General features: G+C 49.0%; 1 protein-coding gene across 5 annotated transcripts in view; it reads right to left on the bottom strand.

The window, feature by feature from the left end:
- Nucleotides 1-26153, bottom strand: part of LOC138528612 (uncharacterized) — a 1266637-nt gene that overhangs the window by 397559 nt on the left and 842925 nt on the right. For all 5 annotated transcript variants that reach the window (XM_069640406.1, XM_069640404.1, XM_069640408.1 and 2 more), the window contains one exon: nucleotides 5274-6061. In XM_069640406.1, coding sequence (XP_069496507.1) covers nucleotides 5274-6061 — 788 coding nt within the window. The remainder of the gene's footprint in view (nucleotides 1-5273; nucleotides 6062-26153) is intronic.

Below are 26153 nucleotides of genomic sequence, written 5' to 3'. Positions count from 1 at the left end.
CTTTCTTGATTCTTTCAAGATATCCATGCATCTCTGTGGCAGATTGAGATGTCCGAACTCTATGACCTCAGGAACCATGCTGCCAAGTTCATTGAGTGCGGCTGCGGGTGCACAGTTAGTCCCTCGTGCTAGTTGAGTAGGTTGTACTGGCACTGGAGTTTGATGGGATCGCACATCGCCAGTTTGGGCAGATGTGGATACCATGGTTGTCATACCCACATAGGAGCAACTAGGATAAGCGTCATCGGTTGCTTGTGTATCTTGTTGACCACTTTCCTCATGAGAGGTGTTGGGGGGGGGGGGGGGAAAGCGTAAGCAAATTTCCCTAACCAGTTCATCCATAGGGCATTCCCCTTGGAGGCTGGCTGGGGAACCTGGACGCAAAGTCTGGTCATTGACTGTTTTTGCTTGTGGCGAATAAGTCTATAGTTGGGAAACCCCATTGAGAGAAGAGGTGTTCTACGACTCTTTCGTGTAGACGCCAGTCGTGTTCCTCTGGTAGGGGATCTCTGCTCAATCAGTCTGCTAGAGAGTTGAATCCCCTGGAACATGTTGTGACGGCAGGAACATTTTCCGTCTGAGTGCCCATTTCCAAATTTGCTGTGAGAGTCTGGACCGATTTGGAGAACGCGTACCCCCCTGTTTGTTGATATAAAACATTGCTGTAGTGCTGTCTGTTAGGATCTGCACAGATAGGTTTGTTAAATGGGGTTTGAATGCCTCAAGGGCTTTGAATACTGCCAGAAGTTCCACCAGATTGATGTGGTTCTGAGCTACAGTGAGAGACCACAGACCCTGAGCAGTGAGGTGAAGGTAGTGAGCCCCACACCGTGCCAGTGAGGTGTCTGTCATGACAACCGCCTGTACTTCTGGATCGTAGAAAGGTTTTCCTTTCTTTAGATTTTCTCTTGTCCACGAGCGAAGATTTTGTACAAGTGTTGGCGAAACGACCACTAGATCGTCCCACTGGCCACTTGCCTGAGACCACTGTTTCGCCAACCACTCGTGCATGGGTCCCATGCGCAGGCGCACGTGAGGAACCAGGTAAATGCAAGATGCCATCATGCCTATTAAACGCATAGCTTTGCGCACCCTTATCTGGCAGCCGGCCTGATAATGTGGTATTTGCAGTAATACATTTTGTACTCTTTCCCCTGATAGAAAGACCAACCCCTCCTCTGTGTTTAAAACAGCTGCTAGGAACTGTTTGAAGTGCTTGGCACTAGGCTAGACTTTTTCTCGTTGATGGAGAAGTCCAATTGAAAGAGAAGGTTGATTGTTCTCTGAAAGTTTTGTCTGCAAATCAGGGGTGATTCCCCTCTAATGTGCCAGTTGTCTAGGTAAGGGTACACTGGGATTGCCTCCCTGCGCAGGTGCGCTGCCACCACCACTAGTGCCTTTGTGAATACCCTTGGAGCCGAGGCTATTACAAAGGGCATCACCTTGAATTGGTAGTGCTGGTTCGCTATCTTGAAACGCAAGAATCTTCTGTACGCTGGGAACATTGAAATATGAAAATAGGCATCTTTCATATCCAATGTTGCCATGTAATGCCCCCTTTTTAGTAGAGGGATTACCTCTTGTAGCGTAGTCATGCGGAACTCTTAGGGCTTGACATACTTGTTTGCATGTTTGCAGGGCGCAAATCTAATATTGGGCGCATTGTTAGATCTTTCTTTGGCACAAGGAAGTAAGTTGAATAAATACCCGTTTACCTGGTTGGCTAGGACGACTTCGATGGTGTCCTTTAATAGAAGTGTGGCTATCTCTTCGAGAAGGGTACGCTGGTGTTCTTCTGAGTGGTTCTTCTGTCGTGGGGGGTGGTTGTGGGGATGTTGGAGTAGTTATATACAGTATCCGCCTGCTACTGTGGACAGCACCCATCTGTCTGAGGTGATTTCCTCCCATGCGTGGGTGAAGCTGGAAATGCGTCCTCCTACTGGAGAAGCATGGGGGGGCACCTGAAGCGGAATGTCACTTACTCTGAGGTGGTGTGCCACCTCAAGCAGGGCCTTTGTACCGACCATGCCCTTTGAGTTGTCCTCTGGGATAGCCCTGGGAGGATTGGCCTTGATTATTTCCCCAGGAGGAACCCTGATCTTGATTGTAGTTGGATCCTGGTTGAGAGTTTTGGCCTTGAAAACGGAGAAAATTTCCATTACCCCTCAGTCCAGAAGGCTTGTAAGTGAGTTGACCTAAAGATTTAAGAGTGTCATACTCGTCCTTTGCTGTTTTAAGTGCATCTTCTACGGCCTTACCAAAGAGCACGTTAGGTTCAACTGGCATGTTTATTAGAATGGTATGCGTTTCCGGTCTAAAACCTGATTGGCGCAGCCATGCATGCCTTTTAATAACGGTCCCTTGCGCAATGACTCTTCCGGCATTGTCCGCTGCGTCAAATTTGGTGTTAAGGAGACATCTAGACACTGCCCTCCTATCTGCAGCCTTCTGCAGCCACCTGTGCTGGTTGGGATTTGAGCGGCTCTGGGGCAGACGCAAGTAAAGCAGACATTTCCTCCCACTTGCGGCAGTTGTAACTAGCCAAGAGAGTTGCAATGTTTGCTATCCTGGTTTGATAGGCTGCAGAGGAGGTGACCTTTCTGCCCATGGCGTAGATCTTTTTGCTCTCCTTATCGGGTGGAGCGTGGGAGGAAGCAATGGGTGTGCCTGCTCTCTTTCTAGCTGTGGTCACAACTAAGGAGTATGGTTTCAGTTGCCCTCTAATATATAATGGGTCTGAAGGTGCGGGTCTGAATAATTTCTCCACACGTGGGTTTACGCCTCGTGTGAGATTAGGGGCTTCTAAAGATGGCTGTATTCTGCGCTGCACTGATTTCAGTAGCGGGATTGTTCTGCGAAGTCTTTCTCCTCCTGGGTGTTAATCTGAAAGTGCTCAGCCGCCTTGGCTAGTACTTCATTGAGGAGCGGTTGATTATCAATAGGAGAATCGACAACTGGAGTACATATTGGCTTCTTGGTCTGCCTTTTGGTCCTCGTCATCCCCATAATAAGGGTCCTCTGTATCCTCATCAATAAAATGAGGGTCAGCTAATCTTCTTGGTCTGATTTAGGGTCATAGAGATCTATGACTGTGCTCCGTAAAGGAGTATTTGAACGAGACCTCTTAGAAGGGGGTCCAGTAGGTAAGGCAGAGGCTTGAGAACCAGATGGAGCTGTGGTGGGGGGAGAGAAGTTGAAGCTCTGAAGGTAATCTGGCTTCTTTTTGAAAAAATTGGCAATCAAAGTCATTCTTCTCATCACTCTGTCAATATCTTGTGAAGACCATTCTTTGGAATTTGGGATTACCACAGATTGAGGGGAAAGTCCTAAATCCTCATCTGTGGAAGGTACCACCTTAGGCCTAGATTCTTTAGGTTTTCTATGGGCTTGTATTGTTTATGCTTTTCTTTCTGAGGTGTTTTTTCCCTAAGAGGGCTCTTATCCCTATGAGGGGTTTTTGAGGTCTTTTTGTGATGTTCCCCCCTCTCAGGGCTCAGATGAGTGTTTTACAGACCTTTTGGGGCCTGCCACTTTATCTGACGCCGAGCGTCGAATTTCGGATGCGGGTAGGGCCAAGGCCTCGTCTGTGGACGATCGACCTTCGGAGGGAGTTTTGAGAGGGACACCCTTGCCGTCTTTCGACAGTTGGGCCCGTCGTTTGGCGATCTCGAGCCAGATTGCCCAGAGGACCAGGACTCAGCAGAACTTTCCCTGAGTGTTGAACGTTGTCAATCACTCGATCCATGTGTCGAGTCTCGACCTGGGCTTATGTGCTTAGTGGTGTGTGTCTTTGTAGCGCTACCGCTGCCGGGTGTGGTCCCCACAATATGGCCGCCAGCCTTTCCTACAGGATTGGGGGCCTGCGCTGGAGTAGCTGGAGCTACTCTGTCGCCCATGCCGTCCAAAAGAACGACGTCGCTGCCATTGTTAAAGGTGCCTTCTACCTCCATGGCCTCGAGCTGCTTGGCGTAGTAGGTCCAGCGTTTTGTGGAGCGGTCCTTTAACGTCTTTGGCTTGAAAAGCCTGCACGCTCAACAAGACGTTTCGATGTGGTCTCTTGGAAGACACAAGTTACAAACTAAGTGTTTGTCTAACCACAGGAATTTGCGATTACACTTGGGGCAGAATTTAAATGGTGTAATTGCCATAATTATAGGTTATGGCAGCTGGGCGAACAAAGTGTAGGAAGGGGAGTATATGCATCCTAAAATGGCCTCCCCCCTATCTCCCTACTGTCTGGGACGAGGCCCGGGGCGGCCTTCCAAGGCCTAATGGTCCGTCGCGGTAGTCTTCGACAGGCAGTTTCTCTGTCTTCACCAGCGTGGTGTTTCGGAGGTCGGTGAAAGGATAGAAAGAAATACTATTGCTAATTGTAAATAGTCAATGGCTTAACGCCGAAAGGAACTCTGCTATACGCGTCCAACTAGAATGGTTGTAAAAGAGCAATCGCAGGGATCCCGAGGCGTAAGGGATCATGGGTACAGTGGACGTCACACTAGGGATAGTATTACTGGCACGCCCTGTCGACGTCCCTTTTTGAGTTTCAAAAACAACAACTGTAATGCTCTGCAGCTTCCACTAGATGTCGGCCTATGCATAGCATGTGATCTAAGCAGATTCCATAAGCCTCAGAAATATATATACACACACACACACACACACAACTCAGCTTCACTTTCCCCCTCCAACCAGCATTTTCTCCTTTGCCTTTATCCTCTTAGCAGCTTATGTTCACCTACCATCTCTTTCTATACCCTGTACAGTTCATCGGGTGGACTCGCAGCCTCCCACACTATCATCTGCCTCATTCTTTTGTTTCGTAATGCATGCTAATAAAGAATATCCCGTCCCCCTGCTCCATAATAATAATAATAATAGTTTTGCATTTATATAGCGCTACGAACCTTCAGGTATCTGAGCGCTGCTTATTAACCCACGGTGTTTGGTGCTCATTTATCGACCTCGGAAGGATGAAAGGCTGAGTTTGGCCCTGCCGGGATTCGGACCTGCGTCAGCAGGCTCTGCATAGATGTCAGAGCGAGCGCTCTACTCGCTGTGCCACTTGACCGGCATATGAATTCATTCATATGCCATTCATTCATTCATTCACTCATTCATTCATTCATTCATTCATTCATTCATTCATATTCATATGATGAATGTTCCATATTGCACAGATAATTGAACAGATACATTACAGAATCCTTTTTGGGGTACAGCTGCCCGCAATGTCATGACATGTTGGTAATCTTTTTATGTATGTGTAAAAATACCTCGCCTGTGTGGGTCCTCTGATGCTTCAGAAAGTACATTCTCCCTTTGAAGCTTTTCCCACATTGAGTACATCGGTATGGCTGCTCCTCTCGGTGCATCTTGTAATGGGTTCGAAATTGATGCCTTCGTACAAAGCTCATCTCGCAGTGCGGACATTTATAGGGCCTCTCTCCTGTGTGACTTCTTTTCTGATGGAGGAGGAGAGATTCGTGGAGCTTGAAGCTTTTCCCACATTCCGCACACTGGAATGACTTCTCACTTACAGATGTTTTCAGGTGCTCACTGAGATTCAAATAATCAGTGAAGCTCTGATCCTCATCAGAGCAAGCAGAGGCATTCTGCAGCACATGCACCTTCTGGTGCTCTAGAAGAGCGAAGCTGTGGTGGAACATTTGCCCGCATTCAGTACATCTCTGCATTCGGTTTTCGGCAGGGCTCCTTTGGTTAAGCAACTGGAAACTTTCTGTGTGTGTCTCTTGATGCTCTGGGAAATAAACCGCATTGTAGGCACTTCCCCAATGTTCACTTGCAATATGCAGTCCATGTCCTGCCTCGGAATTCTGCTGCTGAGTGAAGGATGCATGGTGACTAAAGCCTCCCGCATGTTCTGATGTAAAGTGCTCCTGCCCCCATTCTGAATAGTGCCAAGGGTCTTGGGTTTGTTCCCCAACCTCACACAGGGATGCATTGTTCACGAAATCACCGGAGAAAGTATCATGCAACTCCAATTTAACAGGGTCTTTTCCAGAATATTGTTCCTGTACACCGCCATTCATCAACATTTCACCTATTGTAGAGGGAGAGAAGAGAAACAATGTTATTCTGTGTGCTGAGGCACACAAAGCAAATATGATGCAGCAAACTCTACCAGAACTGTGAATTAGCTCAAAGAGTGAGAAGAACAAGTTACTTATCAACTGTAGCGTTCTTTCGACTGGATGTTCCTCCCACGTATTCCTCATTTTATGATAATTCATTATCTCCAGCTTCGCTGCTTCGGAAAAAAAGTTCTCGGCAGAGGGTGCTGTGCTCGAGGTCGTGGCGCTGATTGTCCTTCGACGGGCTCCGTACTCTGTCGACGTCACTGATGGTATAAATAGCTCGAGCCGCGCCCGTTGCTTCAGTTCTGTTTTTTCGATGAAACATATAGGAGGAACACCCAGGCGTGCCTCATGACTGATGCACTCTTCGTGAGAGGAAAGTGTAAGAAAACGTAAACTGTACTGCGGGGTAGGATGGGAGGGTCAATGAGGAATACGTGGAAGGAACATCCAGTCGAAAGAACGATACAATTGGTAAGTAACTTGTGCTTCGAATGGATTGTGTCCTCCCGCGTATTCCTCATCTAATGATAGACTCCCATAGCAGTGGCAATTTTGGGGGTGGGAGTACTAAATACTGTTTTCATGGACTGAGTGAAGTACCGCCTTGGCAAATAACCCCTCATCGGAGGAGGCAGTATCCAAGCAGTAATGCTTGATGAAAGTATGCATTGTTTTCCAAGTTGCAGCTGAACAAATGTCTGCTGCCGGAACTCCCCTCTTTAGAGCCGCAGAAGTAGCCATTCCCCTTGTAGAATGGGCTCGAAGCCCACCTGGTGGGTCTTTTCCCGCCAATCTGTAGCATTCAATTATGGCCAGAATGATCCAGCGGGATATGGTCTGTTTTGTTACTGATAAACCCAGTTTATGACCAGTATAATCCACAAAAAGTTGGTCATCTTGTCGTAATTTAGACATTCTTGAAATGTAAAAACTAAGATACCTCTTGGGGTCTAGTCTGTGCAGTCTCTCCTCTTATTTGCCCAAATGAGGAGGAGGATAGAACGTTGGTAATATGTATTTTTTGTGACAAATGGAAGTCAGAAACTACTTTTGGTAAAAAGGAAGGTTTAACTTTATCCTTATAAAAAGTAGTATATGGCGGTTTGCATGAGAGAGCCTGTAGTTCACTAACCCTGCGGGCTGATGATAAGGCTACAAGAAGCACAGTCTTTAATGTTAGAAGCCTCAATGGACAGGAGTGCAGAGTCTCAAAAGGTATACAAGTCAGAAATTTGAATACTAGATTTAAATCCCAAGTTGGGACATGAAAAGGTACTGGAGGGCAGTTAGTAAGCCCTTTTAAGAATTGAATGATTAATGGTATTTTGAAGTATGAAACCTCTTCCGAGGTGTGCTTGAAAATAGACAGCGCAGCAAGATATCCTTTTATTGTTCCTATCTGGAGCCCCAGATTGGCTAGATGTAATAGAAAAGAAAGCAGTATTGGAGTGCCACATTGAAAAGGGTCCACATCCTTATCTTTGCACCAGTTACTGAACTTGTTCTAGCGACATCGGTATAAAGATTTTGTTGCTGGCCTTCTAGCTGAAAGCAAAATCTCCATTACGTCATCCGGAAGATCCCAATCTTTGTATCTCAACCTCTCAGAAACCATGCATGAAGGTTGAGTGTCTTGACCTCTGGATGGAGAACCCGACCTTCATCTTGCGAGGGAAGATCCTCTCTTTGCGGAAGACGTATTGGAGGGCAGATGGACATGTCTAGAAGGGTACCATGTCCTCCTGGCCCAATCCGGGGCAATTAGGAACATGGTTTTCCAGAACTTTATCAACCTCCTGATTACTTGAGGAATCACGGGGACTGGGGGAAACGCGTACAGCAGTGGAAACTTCCACTCCACTACGAATGCGTCTCCCAGAGCTCCTCTTTGAGGAAATTCCCTTGAGCAGTACTGCTCGCACTTCCGGTTGATCACGGTGGTGAACAGATCCACTTGAGGGGTTCCCAAAGGGGGAAGATCTCTTGAAGGACTTCCTGAGCTAGCTCCCACTCGTGGGAGACTGTGTTCTGCCTGCTCAGAGTATCTGCCGCCGTGTTCTGCTCTCTAGCTAGGTGAATTGCCGATAGAGAGATTCCTTCTCGTATTGCCCAGAACCAGAGCTGCATTGCCTCTTTGCACAGTGGTAGTGACCGTACACCTCCTCTCTTGTTGAGGTAGTACATGGCCACTTTGTTGTCTGTCATTATCAGGACATTCTTTCCCTGTACAGAGGGCAGAAAGGCCTTCAGCGCTAGTCTGATTGCCCTCAGCTCCAAAAGGTTGATGTGTAGTTTGGACTCCGATGGAGACCAACGACCGCTGATTGTCAGATTGTTGGTGTGTGCTCCCCACCCCGTGAGTGAGGCGTCCGTTACTACTGTTATCTCCGGCCATGATTGCCAAAAGGATTCTCCCTTGAGAATGTTGTTGTTGCAAGCCCACCATAGAAGATCCTGAGCAACTTCGCTCGGGACTTGCAGAAGATCCAACATATTCCCTGAGAACTGGGACCACTGAGTTCTGAGTGCCCATTGAAGGGATCTCATTCTCAGTCTGGCCTCTGGCACCAGAAAAATGCAGGACGCCATGAGGCTGAGCAACCTCAGAAAATCGAAGGCCGGTAGATGCTGGGCATTCTGGAACTTTGTTACCATCTGCATGATGTGGAGAGCTCTCACCTTGGGAGGCGAGGCTTTTCCCGAGGAAGTATCCAAGACTGGGGGGCTTGGCTAGGCAGCCATGGAATAGGCTGTGGTTTCCGTGAACTCCGTGATCCGGCGAACTGATCCGACAGAGACGAACAAGGTACTTCTTACCTTGTAACGTTCTTTCAACGGGATGTTCCTCCGACGTATTCCTCATCTTAGATATCTCCTTCCAGCTCTGCTGGCCTCGGAAAATGTTTTCTCTCTAGAGGGCGCTGCGCGTCGACGTCCTCCGAGTCGATGTCCCTCGACAGCCGCCGTATTGACGTCGACGTCATCCTGCCTATAAAGGCCGCGGGCAGAGTCCGTTGCTCAGTTCTGTTTTGTAGCCCACAATAATACTTTCTGGACTAAACTAATCATCCTGAAGGAGCGTAAGCTGCAACAACAAGGGAAGTAGAACTGCGGGGATGGATGGGAGGGTCGATGAGGAATACGTCGGAGGAACATCCCGTCGAAAAAACGTTACAAGGTAAGAAGTAACTTGTTCTTCGAAGGGATTGTGTCCTCCGACGTATTCCTCATCTTAGATAGGCTCCCATAGCAGTATTCTATTATTGGAGGAGGGAGTACTGACTTCACGCTGTCTTCTATTGATGAATAGAATGCAGTACAGCCCTTCCAAACCTAGTCTCTTGACTGGAGGAGGAATCCAAATTGTAAAAACGTGTAAAGGTATGGACAGACGACCATGTAGCGGCCGCACAGATCTCTTTTTAACCGGCACGCCTCTTTTGAGGGCCGATTAAGCTGCAATACCTCTGGTCGAATGAGCCCTAAGGTTTTGAGGGGGCTCTTTCCCTGCCAGTTTATAACATTCCAGAATGGCTAGAATGATCCATCTGGAAATGGTCTGCTTAGTTATTGGTAACCCCAGCTTGTGACCTGCGTAACCTACAAACAGGTGGTCCGCCTGTCTTATCCTGGCTAGTCTACTGATGTAAAAACTTAAAGCCCTCCTAGGGTCTAGCCTGTGTAACCTCTCTTCCTCTTTCACCGGGTGAGGAGGAGGATAGAAAGATGGTAGGGTAATCTTCTGAGTGATATGGAATTCAGAAACCACCTTTGGGAGGAAATTAGGCTTCACTTGCAGGACAACTTTGTCTTTGTGAAATATTGTGTGAGGGGGTTTACAAGAAAGAGCTTGTAATTCGCTCACCCTTCTAGCAGATGTAAGTGCTATTAATAAAACAGTTTTAAGGGTAAGGAATCTTAACGAACAAGAATGGAGAGGTTCGAAAAGGTATGCCCATCAGGAAAGTTAGTACTAAGTTTAAATCCCATAGGGGAACTTGGAATGGTCTTGGGGGATAAACATTGGTTAACCCCTTTAGAAACTGTATAACCAAGGGTAATTTGAAATAGGATGGTTCTTCCGCAGTGCGCTTAAAGATGGATAGCGCTGCGAGATAGCCCTTAATGGTGCCAACTTGAAGGCCTGAATTTGCCAAATATAGTAGGAAGGACAAAACCATTGATGTACCACATGAAAAAGGGTCGATATTCTGTTCTCTACACCAGCTGCAAAATCTGTTCCAACGGCAGCGGTATAAAGACTTTGTTGCTGGCCTTCTTGCCGAAAGCAACACCTCCATAACATCATCAGCGAGGTCCCAATCCTTGTACCTCAGCCTTTCAGAAGCCAAGCGTGAAGGTTGAGGGTTTTGATGTCTGGATGGAGAACCTGACCTCCCTTCTGTGAGAGTAGGTTCTCTCTGAGTGGAAGTCGAATTGGAGGGCAGATGGACAAGTCTAGAAGGTCCGGGTACCACGTTCTGCTGGCCCAATCCGGGGCAATTAGGATCATGGTTCGCCGGAATCTTCTCAACCTCCTGATCATTTGAGGAATGAGAGGGACCGGTGGGAACGCGTACAGAAGCGGAAACTCCCAGTCCACTATGAACACGTCTCCCAGAGCTCCTCTCGGGGGAAATTCCCTTGAGCAGAACAGGTCGCATTTCCTGTTTAGGCTGGTGGCGAACAGATCTACCTGAGGGGTTCCCCAAAGGGCGAAGATCTCTTGAAGGACTTCCTGAGCTAGCTCCCACTCGTGGGAGACTGTGTTCTGCCTGCTCAGAGCGTCCGCTGTCAAGTTCTTCTCTCCGGCTAGGTGAACTGCCCATAGAGAGATTCCTTCTTGGATTGCCCAAAACCAGAGCTGCATCGCCTCTCTGCACATGGGTAGTGATCCTACACCTCCTCTTTTGTTGAGGTAATGCATGGCCACCGTGTTGTCCGTCATTATCAGGACGTCCTTCCCTTGCACAGCTGGCAGGAACGCCTTCAGCGCAAGTCTGATGGCTCTCAGCTCTAACAGGTTGATATGTAGTCTGGACTCCGATGGAGACCAACGACCGCTGATGGTCAAGTTGTTGGCGTGGGCTCCCCACCCCGTGAGTGAGGCATCCGTGACTGTTATCTCCGGCCAGGGTTGCCAAAACTGTTCTCCTTTCAGAATGTTCTCCTGACAGGCCCACCACTGAAGGTCTCGAGCTACTCTGTCGGGAACCTGAAGATCTGTCATTCTCCCTGAGAATTGTGACCACTGAGTCCTCAGTGCCCACTGGAGCGATCTCATTCTCAGGCGAGCCTCTGGCACTAGGAAAATGCAGGATGCCATGAGGCCTAGCAACCTCAAAAAGTCGAAGGCTGGGAGACGTTGGGCATGTTGGAACTTGGTAACTCTGGTGGCGAGGCTTTTCCCAGGGAAGTGTCCAGGATCGCTCCTATGAACTGGAGTCTCTGTGATGGTATCATTTGTGACTTCTTTAAATTGAGGGAGAAGCCCAGTCTGTGAAGGAAGTGGCACACGTGATTTAGCTGGATCTGAGCTTGTTCCGAAGAAACAGCCCTGATCAACCAATCGTCCAGGTAGGGGTAGACGTGAATCCCTTCCCTCCTTAGACTTGCAGCCACTACCGACATTAACTTGGTGAAGACCCTCGGGGCGGAGGTCAGCCCAAATGGCAGCACTCGAAATTGATAGTGAGAGTTGCCAATTGCGAACCTCAGGTATTTCCTGTGTTTGAGATGGATAGGCACATGGAAATAAGCGTCCTGAAGGTCCAGAGATACCAACCAGTCTTGGAACTGAAGGGCCTGGAGGATCTGAGAAAGAGTGACCATCTTGAATTTGTCTTTTCTGAGGAATTTGTTCAATTCTCGCAAGTCCAAGATGGGTCTCAGTCCTCCGTCTTTCTTTGGAATGAGAAAGTAAGGGGAGTACCAGCCCTTGTTCCTCTCCGCTACAGGTACCGGTTCTATGGCACCTTTCTCTAGCAGGTCCAAAATTTCCTGCAAGAGGAGCGGATCTGGAGCTTTCTGAGAGCTGATCCCCGGTGGATGACTCTGAGGTATACGTAGGAAAGGCAGGCAGTAACCTTGGGCAACTGTTTCCAATGCCCAAGCATCTGACGTGATAGCCTGCCATACCACCAGATGTTGAGTCAACCTGCCTCCTACAGGTGTCCTGTGAGGGAAGTCCTCAGAGTGGTTTTGGGGCGGCTGATGCAGATGCCGATGGTAAAGAGGCACCTGCTGTTGCTGCGGCTTTTGAATATCTACCCCGTCCACCTCGGGTAGTTCTTCTTTGTCCCCTTTGAACCGGTCGTCCTCTACCTCTTCCGAATGCGGAGTAGAAGCGAAAGGACTTGCCCCTCGCAGAGGTTCCTGTGGGACGAAAAGGAGTCTGACGGATTGCAGCTCCTAGGGATTTAGCTGCTGCTTTTGAAGTTTGCAGTTTCTCTAAACTGTCATCCGCCTTTTTCTTGAACAAAGAAGAGCCATCGAATGGCATGTTCAAGAGCCTGGCTTGCACATCTGGGGCAAAACCAGACTTTCTCAACCAAGCGAATCTCCTGGTTGATGTACTTGCCGCCATTGCTCTGCTGATACTGTCAGCCGAATCAATGCCCGTCTGGAGGGATTCGCACATAGCGTCTTTACCGTCCTGTATAATATTCAGGAACGCATCCCTTTCTTCTCCCTCCGGGATGCAGTCAGCCGCTGTAGAAGCACACTCCCAAAGTGTATGGCTGAACCTAGCAAGGGTGCAAGTAGCATTAACAGATTTTAACGCCATGCTACATGCTGAAAAGACTTTCTTTGCCATAGCATCATATTTTTTATCGTCCCTGTCCTGTGGGACGGTAGGATAAGCCGTCTTGACATCGGTAGAGGATGCTGCCTGTACCACCAGACCTTCTGGGGATGGGTGTTTAGAAAAAAACTCGGGGTCTGTAGAAGATACCCTGTACTTTGTAGACAGTTTTTTATTTACTGCTGGTACGACATCTGGGGTTTCCCAGTTTGTCATGATCTTCCTCTGAAGAGCTTTATGAAAAGGCACCACAGGATCCTCCTGCGGGCCTTTGTCAAGAATATCCGTGAGGTCATCTTGTTGGAAAGATTGTGAAGGTGCAGACCACCCCATGAACTCTGTGATCCTGGCCATTAAGGCTCTATAGGGGGTTTCAGCATGCTCCCCTGGGTCTGGCCTAGCAAACTCCACCTCTGGGGAAGTGTCTAACCCACTTGCCTCATGTAAGGAATCTTGAAGATCCTTTAACCTGCGTTCTTCAGAGGAAAATTCCTCTCTAATTGGGGTTACAGGTTCCTGCAACTCAAATGTGTCTTCCTGTTCAGACAATTCACCCTCTTCCAAAATTGAGGACATAGTTCTCAATTGTTCTGAACTCATAAAGGGAGTAAATCCCATTTCCAAGGCAGAGGGTGCCGAACTTGTCATTATCGGCCTCGAAAATGTCGATGTCGTCGACGTCGACGGCTTCGAGCGTGGCGTCGAAAACAAAGGCGGAGGCCTCGAAGACCTCGACAGAATTGGAATTCTACTCGACAATCTCGAAGCCATCAACGTCGAGGACCTGGGGGATATTCACTGGGTGTGTCGTAACCGTGACTTTTTTTGGCGTCGACGCCGGTGTCGAAGCTGGCGTCGAGTCGACAGACCCGTGTGTCGAAGGTCCCTTCGACAACGGCGTCGAAGACACCGACCTCGGCGTCGACGGAACCCTCGTCGACGGCGTCGACGGAACCTTCGAGGAAGGTTTGGAGGTCATAGTCCTACTCGAGGGTTCGAGACGCGCTCGAGAGGTTTCCTTCGCCGGGTACTGCGACTCGCTGCGTTTTTGACCTTCGGGTCTTTCGACCAGAGCATCGCTCTCGGCAGTCTTCGAGGGGGTCGAGGCCGCTTTCTCGAAGACGCTCATCATATTTTTGCGGAATTCCTCCCATTCAGCCCGGGAACTATGTTTCGTGGGGCAAGGGATTCTTTTTGGCGAAACAGAGGACGAGGAAGACGGAGAAGGGGATCTTCGACGTCTCCTCTTCGAGTGCTTCTATCTCGAGGAGTGATGGGACCCACTCCGAGACCTGGAGCGCGAATGGTGACGAGGAGACGAGTGTCTCGACTTCGTCGACGAATAAGAAGCTTTCAAAGTCTTACCTTTCTCCAGCTTCCCCCTACGCTAGCTGTCATGGACATACAGTCCTCGCATTCCGAACAATGGTGTTCAGCTCCCAAACACCACAGACAAACTCTGTGAGGGTCAGTCAGCGACATCTTTTTCCCACAATCTCGGCATTTTTTGAAGCCGGATCGCGGAGTTGTCGGTTCCGACGAGGAAGCCATCGAGTACGGATTGAATAACCCGAGGTAAATAGGATTAATCTGACAAGAACTGAGCAACGGTATTCCGAGGCACTGAGTAAGCGCGGAAAAACGGAACTGAGCAACAGACGCTGCGCGCGGCCTTTATAGGCAGGATGACGTCGACGTCGATACGGCGGCTGTCGAGGGACATCGACTCGGAGGATGTCGACGCGCAGCGCCCTCTAGAGAAGAAGATTTTTCCGAGGCCAGCAGAGCTGGAAGGAGATATCTAAGATGAGGAATACGTCGGAGGACACAATCCCTTCGAAATAGATATTTCTCTCACTGAAATGCAACTTCAAGCATTATAAAAGGCGTGTGAATGTATTGAGCGGAACCTGTGCAGGCTGACATCGTGTCCTGAGCTCCGGAATGGGCGAATCGATACATTGTATCCCGCGGCCAGCCGCAACATGAGCACTAAGATGGCGGCGGTCAAGAACAAAGGACTCCCGAGACGTGCATTCTGGTAACGAAGAAGCTGCCCCAGCCGATTGCTACAGCTGCAGATTAAACTGACTCATAAATAGAGGCAACGGGGATCGGGCGGCCGTGATCACAGGGGGCCTTCGCTAGTGCGGCTGGAGCTCCGGTCAATTACCGGGAGCGCACCGAGTCTGTGGGCGAGCTGGGACCGTAATGCACGGCACCCGTAGCAGCGGTTGATGGAGGATTGTGTGGGCGTGCGAGGAGCAGCTGGGCCCTGCAGCACGGAGAGCCGCTGCAGCGGCGATTGAACACTGTGTCCCGCGGTGCGGGTTGGAAAAGTTTGGGGCGGGCGCTGCCTGCCTCGAACAGAAGCTCCGTTGAGCCGATCAGCACATCGGGGGCTGTCCCCGTAGTGAACGACAAGGCACTGGCCTGCGACCGCTCGCCGGGATATGCGCAGGTCAGAGGAGGCACAGCGTACATAAATTACAAGTAGAGATGGTGCGGTGTAACCAGGGGGCCCCCGCTGGCACGGCGGGAGCCGCGGTCTATACCGGGAGCGCACTGAGCGTGTGGGCGAGCAAGACTCCGCCTGCGGAGTGTGACGGGACCGCAGTGCATGGCATCCATATTGAAGTCAAGGGACGATTGTGTGTGCGTTGAGGGTGCTGGAGGCGTGAGGAGCAGCTGGACCCTACTGTACAAAAGCTGCTGCAGCGGTGAATGCACGCTATGACCCACGGAGCGGGTCGGAAACGTTTGAGGCGGCCGCTGCCTGCCCCGAACAAAAAGCTCAGTAGAGCAGATTTGCATACCCGGGGCTGTCCCCGGAGGACTTGATACTGGACCGGCCCGCGAGTGGACTGGGATTGTGTACAGTCCCAAGTGAACCCAGCGGTGCGATTGAGGGAGAACGAACTGGAAAGCTGCATGTGACCTGGCGGGTTGCATATGACCTGCACAATTGGATGCTATTGCGCCCTCTGATGTCGCACAGGGTGGCTACAAGGGATGAACTAATGGCCAGTTGATAAGCGTGCTTACCATAAGCCTCAAAAGGTGCATTTAGTCTCTGCCCGCATTACATGTGCCAACAAGAATTGTATGTGTACGATAAATGTGGGAGAACACAATCCACCTAGAAGCTATTGCGCTCATTATGGCACAAGCAAGCTGGAAGATAGCTACCCCAACAATTTAAGACTCTGGAAGTGTCACAGCAACAGCACATAGTCAAATTCAGACACACAAGAAGGGAGGTGCTATGTCGGCGAAGGGGTTGAGGACCAAGACCAAACAACCCACAATGGAGGTTTATGCAAAAGTGCAGAGGACCCCCACAACGCTAGCGCAGAGCACGGTCGCGACTCCTGCTGAGGAGGCCCCAGACGGAAATAAGCAACAGATCCTGGAGGCCATAACAGAGATGAGCACCAAATGGGGCTCAATGATGGCAGACTTGCGGACAGCCCTAGAAAACAAAATCGATGCGGTAGGGACTGAGTTAACCCTGCTACGACAAGACGTCAGAGCATTGGCGGAGAGAACGAGTGGGCTGGAAAGCGCAGTGAAGACCAATACTGAAGTCAGCACTAATAATGCAACTGAGGTTCACGTGCTAAAACAGCAAGTTGCTAATCTTGAAAACCGAGTGGAGGAGGTGGAAGGAAGGGCGAGAAGGAACAACATACGGGTGGTGGGCCTGCCGGAGGGGGAGGAAGGCCAGGACCCCACGAACTATGTGGAGAACATGATCCTTCAAGAAATAGGAGCAGACAAGCTCTCACAGGGGTTCACGGTGGAGCGAGCGCATCGTGCCCTAATGAGAAAACCACGACCTGGGGCCCCGCCAAGACCGATCATTGCGAGGATCTTGAACTATAAAGACAGGGAGAAGATCCTGGAATACTTCCGCAAGGGCGGTACAATAGAGAAAGCATCCGCCAACATCACGGCGTACCCGGATTACACGATGCTGGTGCAGAGGCAGAGATATAGCTATGTGGCTGTCAAAAAGAGGCTACGTGCAGCTGGCATTAAGTATATACTCCTGTACCCGGTGAAACTGAAGGTGTTGCACAAGAGCAGAGCGTTTTTCTTTGATACACCGGAGGACGCGGGGTCCTGGCTGGACCTGCAGGGTTGCCCAGAACAAGAGGCAGATCGAGATCGTCAGGAAAATCACAACTGAAGAACCTATGTCCTGAACATTGTGGGGGTAAGTGGGGGAGGGCCCTTTTTCGGAGGGCATAGCTAGTCCGGATGGACGTTGAGTAACCTTTGGGACTTTTGCTCTGCACCGACTGGAATATAGTGGATAAAATGCTAGTAGAAGCTGCATAGTGTTAACATTAAGCCCAACCCTGAGAACTGGTAGCTGAGTGGCCATTAGGGCGACTTTACCCTACTGAGCCCTGAGCACAGGCTTGTGCAGGACAGGGCTAGATGTGGGGGTGCCTGAGATCCAGGGATGGAGCTGGGCAACAGTTGGGGGGGCGGGTTTGTTGTGGAAGGGTTGGAAGGGGTGGGAAGGAATGAGTTTGGCGGGTTTGTAGTTGTTGGGAGTTTTAGTTTGAATATGAGCCTACATAGAAGAGCCGGATGGATGAATCTGTATTGCACGGGCGGGAGGGATCGACTAGAGGTTGGAAGGTGGATCTTTAATGAGCCGTGGGTGAGCTGAAAGTAATTACGTGGAATGTCAGGGGACTTAATAGTTATTTGAAAAGGAATAAGGTCATGCTGTATCTGCGAAAGCAAAAGATAGATATTGCAATGTTGCAGGAGACACACCTGACGCGAGAAAAGATGGAGACGGTGGTAAAGAAATGGAAGGGGGTTGTGGTGGGCTCGTCATATTCTGCTTAAGCTAGAGGAGTACTTACCTGGGTGGCGCCGCATGTCCCGTTCCAGTTGTTGCAGGAAGTGGTGGAGACGGACGGGTGGTTGGTCATATTGAGGGGGCTGGTTGAGAATAAAGAGATAAGTATCGTAAATACATATGCCCCCAACCAAAACACAGCAACATATTTTAGAACTCTGTGCACCAACCTTAGTAAGTGTGTGGGTAGTGCGGTGATCTGGGGCGGGGATTTTAACTGTGTGATGAACCCCAAGGTAGATAGATCAGATGGTAAAATTGACAGACCTGCCCCAGCGGCTAGGGCACTGCGGACACTGTTGGACGACTTTGGTCTGGCAGATGTGTGGAGAACAAAATTCCCCCAAGACAGGCAATATTCGCACTACTCCGCCCCGCAACAGCTACACACGAGGCTGGACTATGTTTTTGCCACGTCGGATGTAATTACTGAGATTACCCAGATAGAATACAAGGCGAGGGTCCTTTCGGATCACTCGCCATTGGTTCTCGGGTGGCAATACTGCCCCCCGAGGGCACAGATTCCGACGTGGCGACTTCGAGCAGAGGCGCTTAAGGATCCAGTTTTTAGAGAGGACATTAGGGAAGTGATCCTTAACTATTTTGAGGTGAACACGGGTAGCGTGGATTCTGCAAGCACGTTATGGGAAGCCTTCAAGGTGGTGATTCGAGGGGTTGCCATAGCTAAATCAAAGGGTCTGCAGGGCGGGATCCTGGCTGACCTGCAAAGAACAGAAGGAGAATTGGAAAGAGCATTAAAGGGTGGAGGTGTGGATATGGAGCGGGTATTTAAACTGCAACAGGAGTGTGTGGAGCACTGGGAAAGGCTCTCCAACCTCAACTATAAAAAATACATAAGAGAGACAGCATGCGGGTGGGGATAAAACGGGACACCTTTTAGCATGGCTATATAAAAGCGAAACTCCCAGAATCCCTATCAGAACGATAACGAGAGACGATGGAGAGGTAGTGGACACCCAGGAAGGAGTAAACAAGGAGTTTGCGGATTACTATAAGGTGCTATATGGGGACGAGGAGGGCTGCAGCCGAGAGGAGATAACGGAAACATTGGACGATACAGGATTGCCTAAGATAAGTGGGGAAGAGAAGGAGGAGCTAGATGCACCGATCACTCTTGAAGAGCTAGAAGAAGTGGTGAGACAATTGCCTACTAGCAAGACCCTGGTGGCGGATGGGTTCCCGAGTGAATTTTATAAAGTATATAGAGAGGAAGTGCTCCCTCCAATGTTAGAAATGCTTAATGAAGCGTATGAGATAGGACGGCTGCCGGAGTCGCTCAGAGAGGCGATTATAATACCTCTTCCCAAACCTAACAAACCAGGGCACAGCTGTGGCTCATACAGGCCTTTGTCGATGCTAAACCAGGATAGCAAAATATTGACGGCTGTCCTGGCAAACAGATTGCAACAAATAATTAGCAAATTGATACACCCTGACCAGACGGGCTATGTCCCAAATAGGAACATAACCCATAACCATAGGCGACTCCAATGGGTGATAGAATGGGGTAGTAAGAATGATGGAGAAATGGCGATAGTGTCTTTGGACAGGGTAAAAGCATTTGACTCGGTCAAGTGGCCGTGGCTGCTGGCGGCCCTAGAGGGATATGGGATAGGGCCTGGTTATATTCGGTGGGCGAAGATGTTATATAGTGAGCCGCTAGCTAGAGTACGAACGGGATCAGTGATATCCGAGAAGTGGCAACTAAGTAGAGGCACCAGGCAGGGGTGCCCCTGGTCCCCGATGCTTTACATTCTAGCCCTGGAGCCCCTAGCTATATACCTCAGGCAACAATATGATACAATGGGTATTGAGGAAAGGGGGGAACGACACCTGATATCCCTGTATGCGGATGACTTGTTACTATACTTGAGGTACCCGGAAGAAAATCTCCAGTATATCCTGGAGGTGATGGAGAGGTACGCGAGGCTGTCCGGGATAGCGGTTAATCCACAGAAATCCAGCATTTTTCCGCTGGGCAGCTATGCGAGAACCCCTGTGAGACTGTTACCGGTGCTACAAACACCGCGGGCGGTCAGCTCTTTCCGATACCTTGGGGTGGATGTGTACCACGCGGTAGAAGAGGAGCATAGGCACAACACTGAGGTAGCTATTGTGAAAATCGAGAAATGTATGAACTTCTGGGTGAAGTTGTCGCTAGCAATGATGGGACGTGGGGCAATGTTGAAGATGGTAGTCCTTCCTAGGCTCCTACATTACTTTAGTAATATTCCGTATATGATACCTAAGAAGTTTTTTTGCGAAACTCAATAGTATGTATAGTGACTTCCTGTGGCAAGATACTCGAAACAGAGTGGCGTTATGGAAGCTGCAGAACTTTTATGAAAAAGGGGGTATCAAACTGCTAATTTTGAGGTTTATTATGTGACGAGTCAGCTACAATATGTGGCCAAATGGCTCTCAGACGAAACAACCCCTGGACTCAGGTTGTTTGGGCAGGATTGCGCCCCATTCCACTTGAAAGAAATGATCTGGCTGCCCGAGTCAGAAATGAGAGGGCGCTTGAACATGATGATGCTTGGGTGGCAAATGTGGCGTAGAGCGTGCCGGATGATGGAAAATCCATTCCTGTGCTCCCAGCAGGTGCCGCTGGTCGCACTGGTAGGGGACGATAGGCAACTGAGGGTGATCATTAGGACCCACTGGTTATCGGTGGGGTTGGTGACGTTAGGGGATATATGGCTAGAGGGAACCATTAAGGATTTCGGAGTGCTTGAGGAAGAAATGGGGCTACATACAGGCCAATTTATTAAATATCTTAGAACTGTACGGAGAATTCGGAACACGTGGCCTGAAACTGTATTGGAGGAAGAACCGGATGCTATCATAGGGGCAATATATGACATATCTGAGGGAGGGCATGAGATCTCTAGACTGTATGAGATGGTTATGCATAAGGTCGGGAAGGAGCTGACACAGTTGAGATGAGACTGGGAAGCGGAAGTGGGAGACCCGACGGAAGATGGGATGTGGGAACGTGCCCTAGGCTACCACAAGAAGGTGTCTAGGAATGCGAGATTAAAACAAATACAATTGTATGTGACACACAGAGCATACATGACACCTTTGAGGATATCCAGGGTTGCAAAGGCTGGTCGACAGGCGTGTCCCAAATGCGACGAGGAAAAGGCTGCTATGACGCATATGTTTTGGTCATGCCCTGTAATTGGGCGTTTCTGGGGTGAAGTGGCACAGAAACTAGTGTAAAAGGGGGTTATGATCATCATCGACACAGCTTGGGCCTGCTTGCTGGGAGGGTTCCCCAGATCACAGAAACTTAAACATGTTGGAAAGCTCAAAGATTTAGCATACGTGCTTGCAAAAAGAAGGATTGCCATGGGGTGGAAAACGTGTCACAAGCCACGAATAGAGGTGTGGTGGAAGGAGTTGCAGAAGTGGGCGGAGGCTGAAACCATTGTATGGCAAGAGGCGAGTAGCGCAGGGGGGGGGGAGGCGGGAAACCTGATGGCATGGAAATCATTAATAGCAGAATTATTTGGTACGATACAAGACCTGGAAGAATCCACGGTGAGCGACACCCTGCCACGGGCAACGAATACAGAGTCCGAGGTATAAATAGGCTCATAAGGAGGGAGGGACGGGGGGAGCAGTGAACATGATTATGTAATGAACAATTGAACTATTGTACAATGCACTGCGTGTTTGGTTTGTATTATTGTTTGGTTTGAAAATTAATAAAATCTGTTTAAAAAAAAAGGTATCCAAGACTGCTCCGATAAACTGGAGCTTTTGAGATGGTATCATGTGGGACTTCTTGAAATTGAGGGAGAAGCCCAATTTGTGAAGGAAGTGGCAGGTGATCGAAAGATGTTCCTGAGCTTGTTCGGGAGAACGTGCTCTGATCAACCAATCGTCCAGGTAGGGGTAGACGTGAATCCCCCCTTTTCTGACACTCGCTGCCACCACCGCCATTAATTTGGTGATAACCCTCAGGGCGGAGGTTAACCCGAATGGCAGATCTCGATACTGATAATGAGAGTTGCCAATCGCGAACCTCAGGTACTTTCTGTGCTTGGGATGGATTGGCACATGAAAGTAAGCATCCTGAAGGTCCAATGATACCAACCAGTCTTGGATTTGTATAGCCTGAAGGATCTGAGAAAGGGTCACCATCTTGAAGTTGTCCTTCCTGAGGAACTTGTTCAAGTTTCTTAAGTCCAAGATGGGTCTCAATCCTCTGTCCTTTTTTGGGATGAGAAAGTATGGGGAGTACCAACCCCTGTTCCTCTCCGCTACAGGTACCTGTTCTATGGCACCTTTCTCTAGCAGGGTTAAAATTTCCTGCAACAGGAGCTGGTCTGGAATATTTACGGAGTTGGCTCCCGGTGGGTGATTCGGAGGCCTTTTTTGGAAGGGGAGAAAGTAACCTTGAGCTACTGTTTCCAGTGCCTGCCCAAGCATCTGAGGTAATGCCCCGCCATTCCTTCAGATGCTGAGAGATCCTGCCTCCCACTGGGGTTTTGTGTAATAAGGTCTCCGAGAGATTTGGGGGCGGCTGCAGGAGTGGCTGAGGGCAAAGGTGCCGCTCCTGAGGCTGATTTTGCCCCTCTTCCTCGTGCACCACGGGGGAACTTTCTTTTGCCTCTTTGAACAGCCTGTCCTCTTCCTCTACCAAACGAGGAATAGTATCGAAAAGAACGACCCCTCCAGGAAGATGAGCCGGGATAGGGTTTCTGAGGCTGGCGCATGGAGGCACTAAGAGATTTAGCTGCCGCTTTCGAGGTCTGAGTTTTTCTAGGCTTTCATCAGCCTTACTGCCAAACAGCCTCGAGCCATCAAAGGGTATGTTGAGGAGTCTGGCCTGCACATCTGGTGCAAACCCCGACTTCCTCAACCACGCAAATCTGCGTAGAACTGTGCTTGCAGCCATGGATCTACTGATACTATCAGCAGTATCCAGTCCAGACTGGAGACATTCCCCCATTGCCTCCTTCCCGTCTTTGAATCTATTCAGGAAGCCTTCCCTTTCCTCGCCTGGCCAGGGTACAGGTGACATTTGTTGATTTAAGGGCCATACTGCCTGATGTGAAAACTTTACGGGCCCAAGCATCAACCTTTTTATCCTCTCTATCCGGAGGGATAGGGGAATATGCTGTTTGTTTTGATGTAGATGCTGCCTGGATAACTAGACTTTCTGGAGTCGGATGTCTGTTTAAATATTCAGGATCAGAACCAGCTGGTCTGTATTTCTTGGGAAATTATTGTTTACAGTAGCAATGCTTTCAGGATTTTCCCAGTTTTTCTCCACTGTCCTCTGATGAGCCCTGTGGAAGGGGAGAACTGGACCTTTTGAGGACCTCTGACAATTATATCTGTCATATCGTCCTGTTCGAAAACGGGTGAAGTGTTACCCCAACCCATGTATTCAATTACTCTGGTCATAAGACTCCTGTACCCCGAGTGTGCATGTTCTGCAGGATCAGGTCTGGCAAACTCTAATTCTGGTGATATGTCAATTCCACTAGCAGAATGTAGAGTATCACTCAGGTCTCTCAATTTAGATTCTTGATCTATGAGTTCTTCAGGAACTTGTTTTGTGCTACATTGAACTCCAAAAGGAGCGATTTCATCCTCATCCGAGCCAGATTCCTCATAAATTGAGGACATAGACTTTAAAAAGTCTGATCTGGGTAATGGAGTAAATCTCCTTTCTTCCTCAACAATTTTTGTCGAAGGAATGGAAAAGTCCTTCGAAGTTGTTGAAGGAATCTTCGAAGAGGACTTCGATACAAGCGTCGAAGACGCTTTTGGCTTTGATGCCGAAGCGGTCAATGGCGATGGCATCGACGAAGTCGTGGAAGCCTTCGACGACTTATGTTTTTTACATGGCACTGGAGAGGTGCTCGACTCTCGAAGAGTCCTCGACGACTTGGAGTCGACTCTAGTTTTTCCGAGTATCCTCGACACTACTTGCTTTTACCATAGTAGTTTTTGACTTCCCTTTGTCGTCCAATGGAGCGACTTTAGGGGTATGGCTCTTATGAGGTTTATTCGAGGGGGTCCAGGCGCATTCTCGAATACCTCCAACATCTTTTTACGAAATTCCTCCCATTTTCTGGGGGAATCCGATTTTGTCAGATATCGAATTTCTTCGGTCGACTCAGAAGATGAGGGAGATCTATGTCTCCTCTTCATTTTTTTAGACGAGGAAGAAGAGTGTCTCGATCTGCTACGAGATCTCTTGGAATGCCTATGGCGATCCGAGTCCTTCGAATCGGTCACTTTTTTATGTTTTTTGGACACAGCCTTAACCTTATAGGCTTCCCTCCCCACCGACCATTTACCTCTCCTCTCACGAAGGGCCTTCTCCGTCATGGACTGACAGGAACCACAGTCGTCGATTCAATGACTTGAACCGAGACAACAGAGACAAACTCGGTGAGGATCCGTAATGGACATTTTCGATCCACAGTCGATCCACTTCTTAAACCCAGTCTTGAGTGTCGAAGGAGTCGAAGAAGACGACATTTTCCACAGAAAATCTCGAAGCGCGCCATTCTCGATAGCGAAGCGATCGGAAAAACAGAACTGAAGCAACGGGCGCGGTTCGAGCTATTTATACCATCAGTGACGTCGACAGAGTACAGAGCCCGTCGAGGGACATTCGACGCCACGACCTCGAGCACAGCGCCCTCTGCTGAGAATTTTTTTTCCGAAGCAGCGAAGCTGGAGATAACGAATTATCTCCAGCTTCTCCAGTATTTGCCAACTGATTATGACTCAGAAAGATGAGGAATACGTGGGAGGACACAATCCATTCGAATGAGTACTGTATACACAGTCTTCAACCACATGTAAAGGAAGAGCTTTACTGATGGTTTACAAATTGATATAACTGTGTTAATAATGATTTGCTTTACGAACTGTGGTAGGCCAACCTGTGCTGGAAACAGGGTGTTAGAAGTAGCTCTCTAGTGTGGATAGGTCTGCTGTTAGGGGTGGATATCCTGGAGCAATCTTTTTATCTACACTATTAGAAAATAGTTACTTTTGATTGGAACTTTAAGGGAAGGCATTATAGATTCCAAAGAGTTCACCTGCTGAAATGTACCCTCGCTTATCTTTCTAAGTCAGAACAGTTTGATCCGACAGGTCGTTCTAAAATTTCAGGGCTTGTAGCAGAATTTTGCCTCTATACAACACACCAGTGTTGGAATGCATTGCACCAAGTAAGTTAAAATGTTGTTGCCCTAAAAACAGATGTGTCTCTTCCCTACTAAAAAAAAAGGAAAAAAAATGAACCTTCTAATGGCTAATATCGGAAAAATCCTACAGAAATATCAAACAACAGAATTGAACACACGTATCAAATGCAAAGCCCTCCTTGGAGTCCACCATATTTGCTTTCGTCCACAAAGTAGCACACACCAGAAGAGATGGATGATGCCTTAAAAATCCTGATTGTGTCAGAAACTCTTTACTCTTACTGTTAGAGCACTTCATCATGTATGATACAGTGGACCACAAATGGCCCAACAACAAATCAGCCACCCTTAGCATTAATGGGAAGGTCCTTTTTTGATTCCCACGCTACATTTTCCATATCACACAATTTATCAAACTATAAAGCGGAGGTGCTTATTTTGGGACATACTTACTTTAATATGTCTTTCTGCCACATAGCAGGCCCCCTGCATTGTGTTCTTTGGCCTTCCCAATATGACTGCACTATTTCTCACCCTGATACTGCTGATGCCTGGGCCCGGCTCGGCTCCCCCTTCCCCATTGGTTGCTATTTGGCCCCTTAAGCCAATAGGAGCAACTGTGAGGAGGGAGCCGGCCATTGGTCGCCTGAGTGCCTAAATGCACCTCCCCGGTCGCCTGTGTGCCTGAATGCAACCCAGCCCCGCCCCCTGGTCATCTGCGTGCCTGAATGCACCCCCCCCCCCCCCGGGTCGCCTGTTTGCCCAAATGCATCCCACGCCCCCCCCTTTGGTCGTCTGCGTGCCTGAATGCATCCCACCCCCCCCAGGTCACATGGCTGCTCGCACTTGCCCAACCACCCCAGTTGATCGAGAGTGGTTGGTTGTGCGCCCCATGGATCAGACTCCTGGTATGTGTGTAGCTGTCACCTTTCATTATGATCTTTGACTCCATGCTATTGCCCATCGATCAGAACCATACATCTGTATGTACATACCACCCTGCTATTCGGGGCGGGCACAGTGCTGGCGTATGTCGAGTTTTGACCCCCGTCTTAGTATGACATTTGCCATCATGTAAAAGCCGCTGGCACCATGTACTTGATCTCTGATTTTAACCCTGCATATATGTGTAGTTGCCGCCATGCAACATGTGGCTGGCA

This window comes from Ambystoma mexicanum, chromosome 7q (assembly GCF_040938575.1).
Source record: "Ambystoma mexicanum isolate Mex_15411 chromosome 7q, UKY_AmexF1_1, whole genome shotgun sequence".
Classification (NCBI taxonomy): Eukaryota; Metazoa; Chordata; class Amphibia; order Caudata; family Ambystomatidae; genus Ambystoma; species Ambystoma mexicanum.
This window is presented reverse-complemented; position numbering and strand designations above follow the sequence as displayed.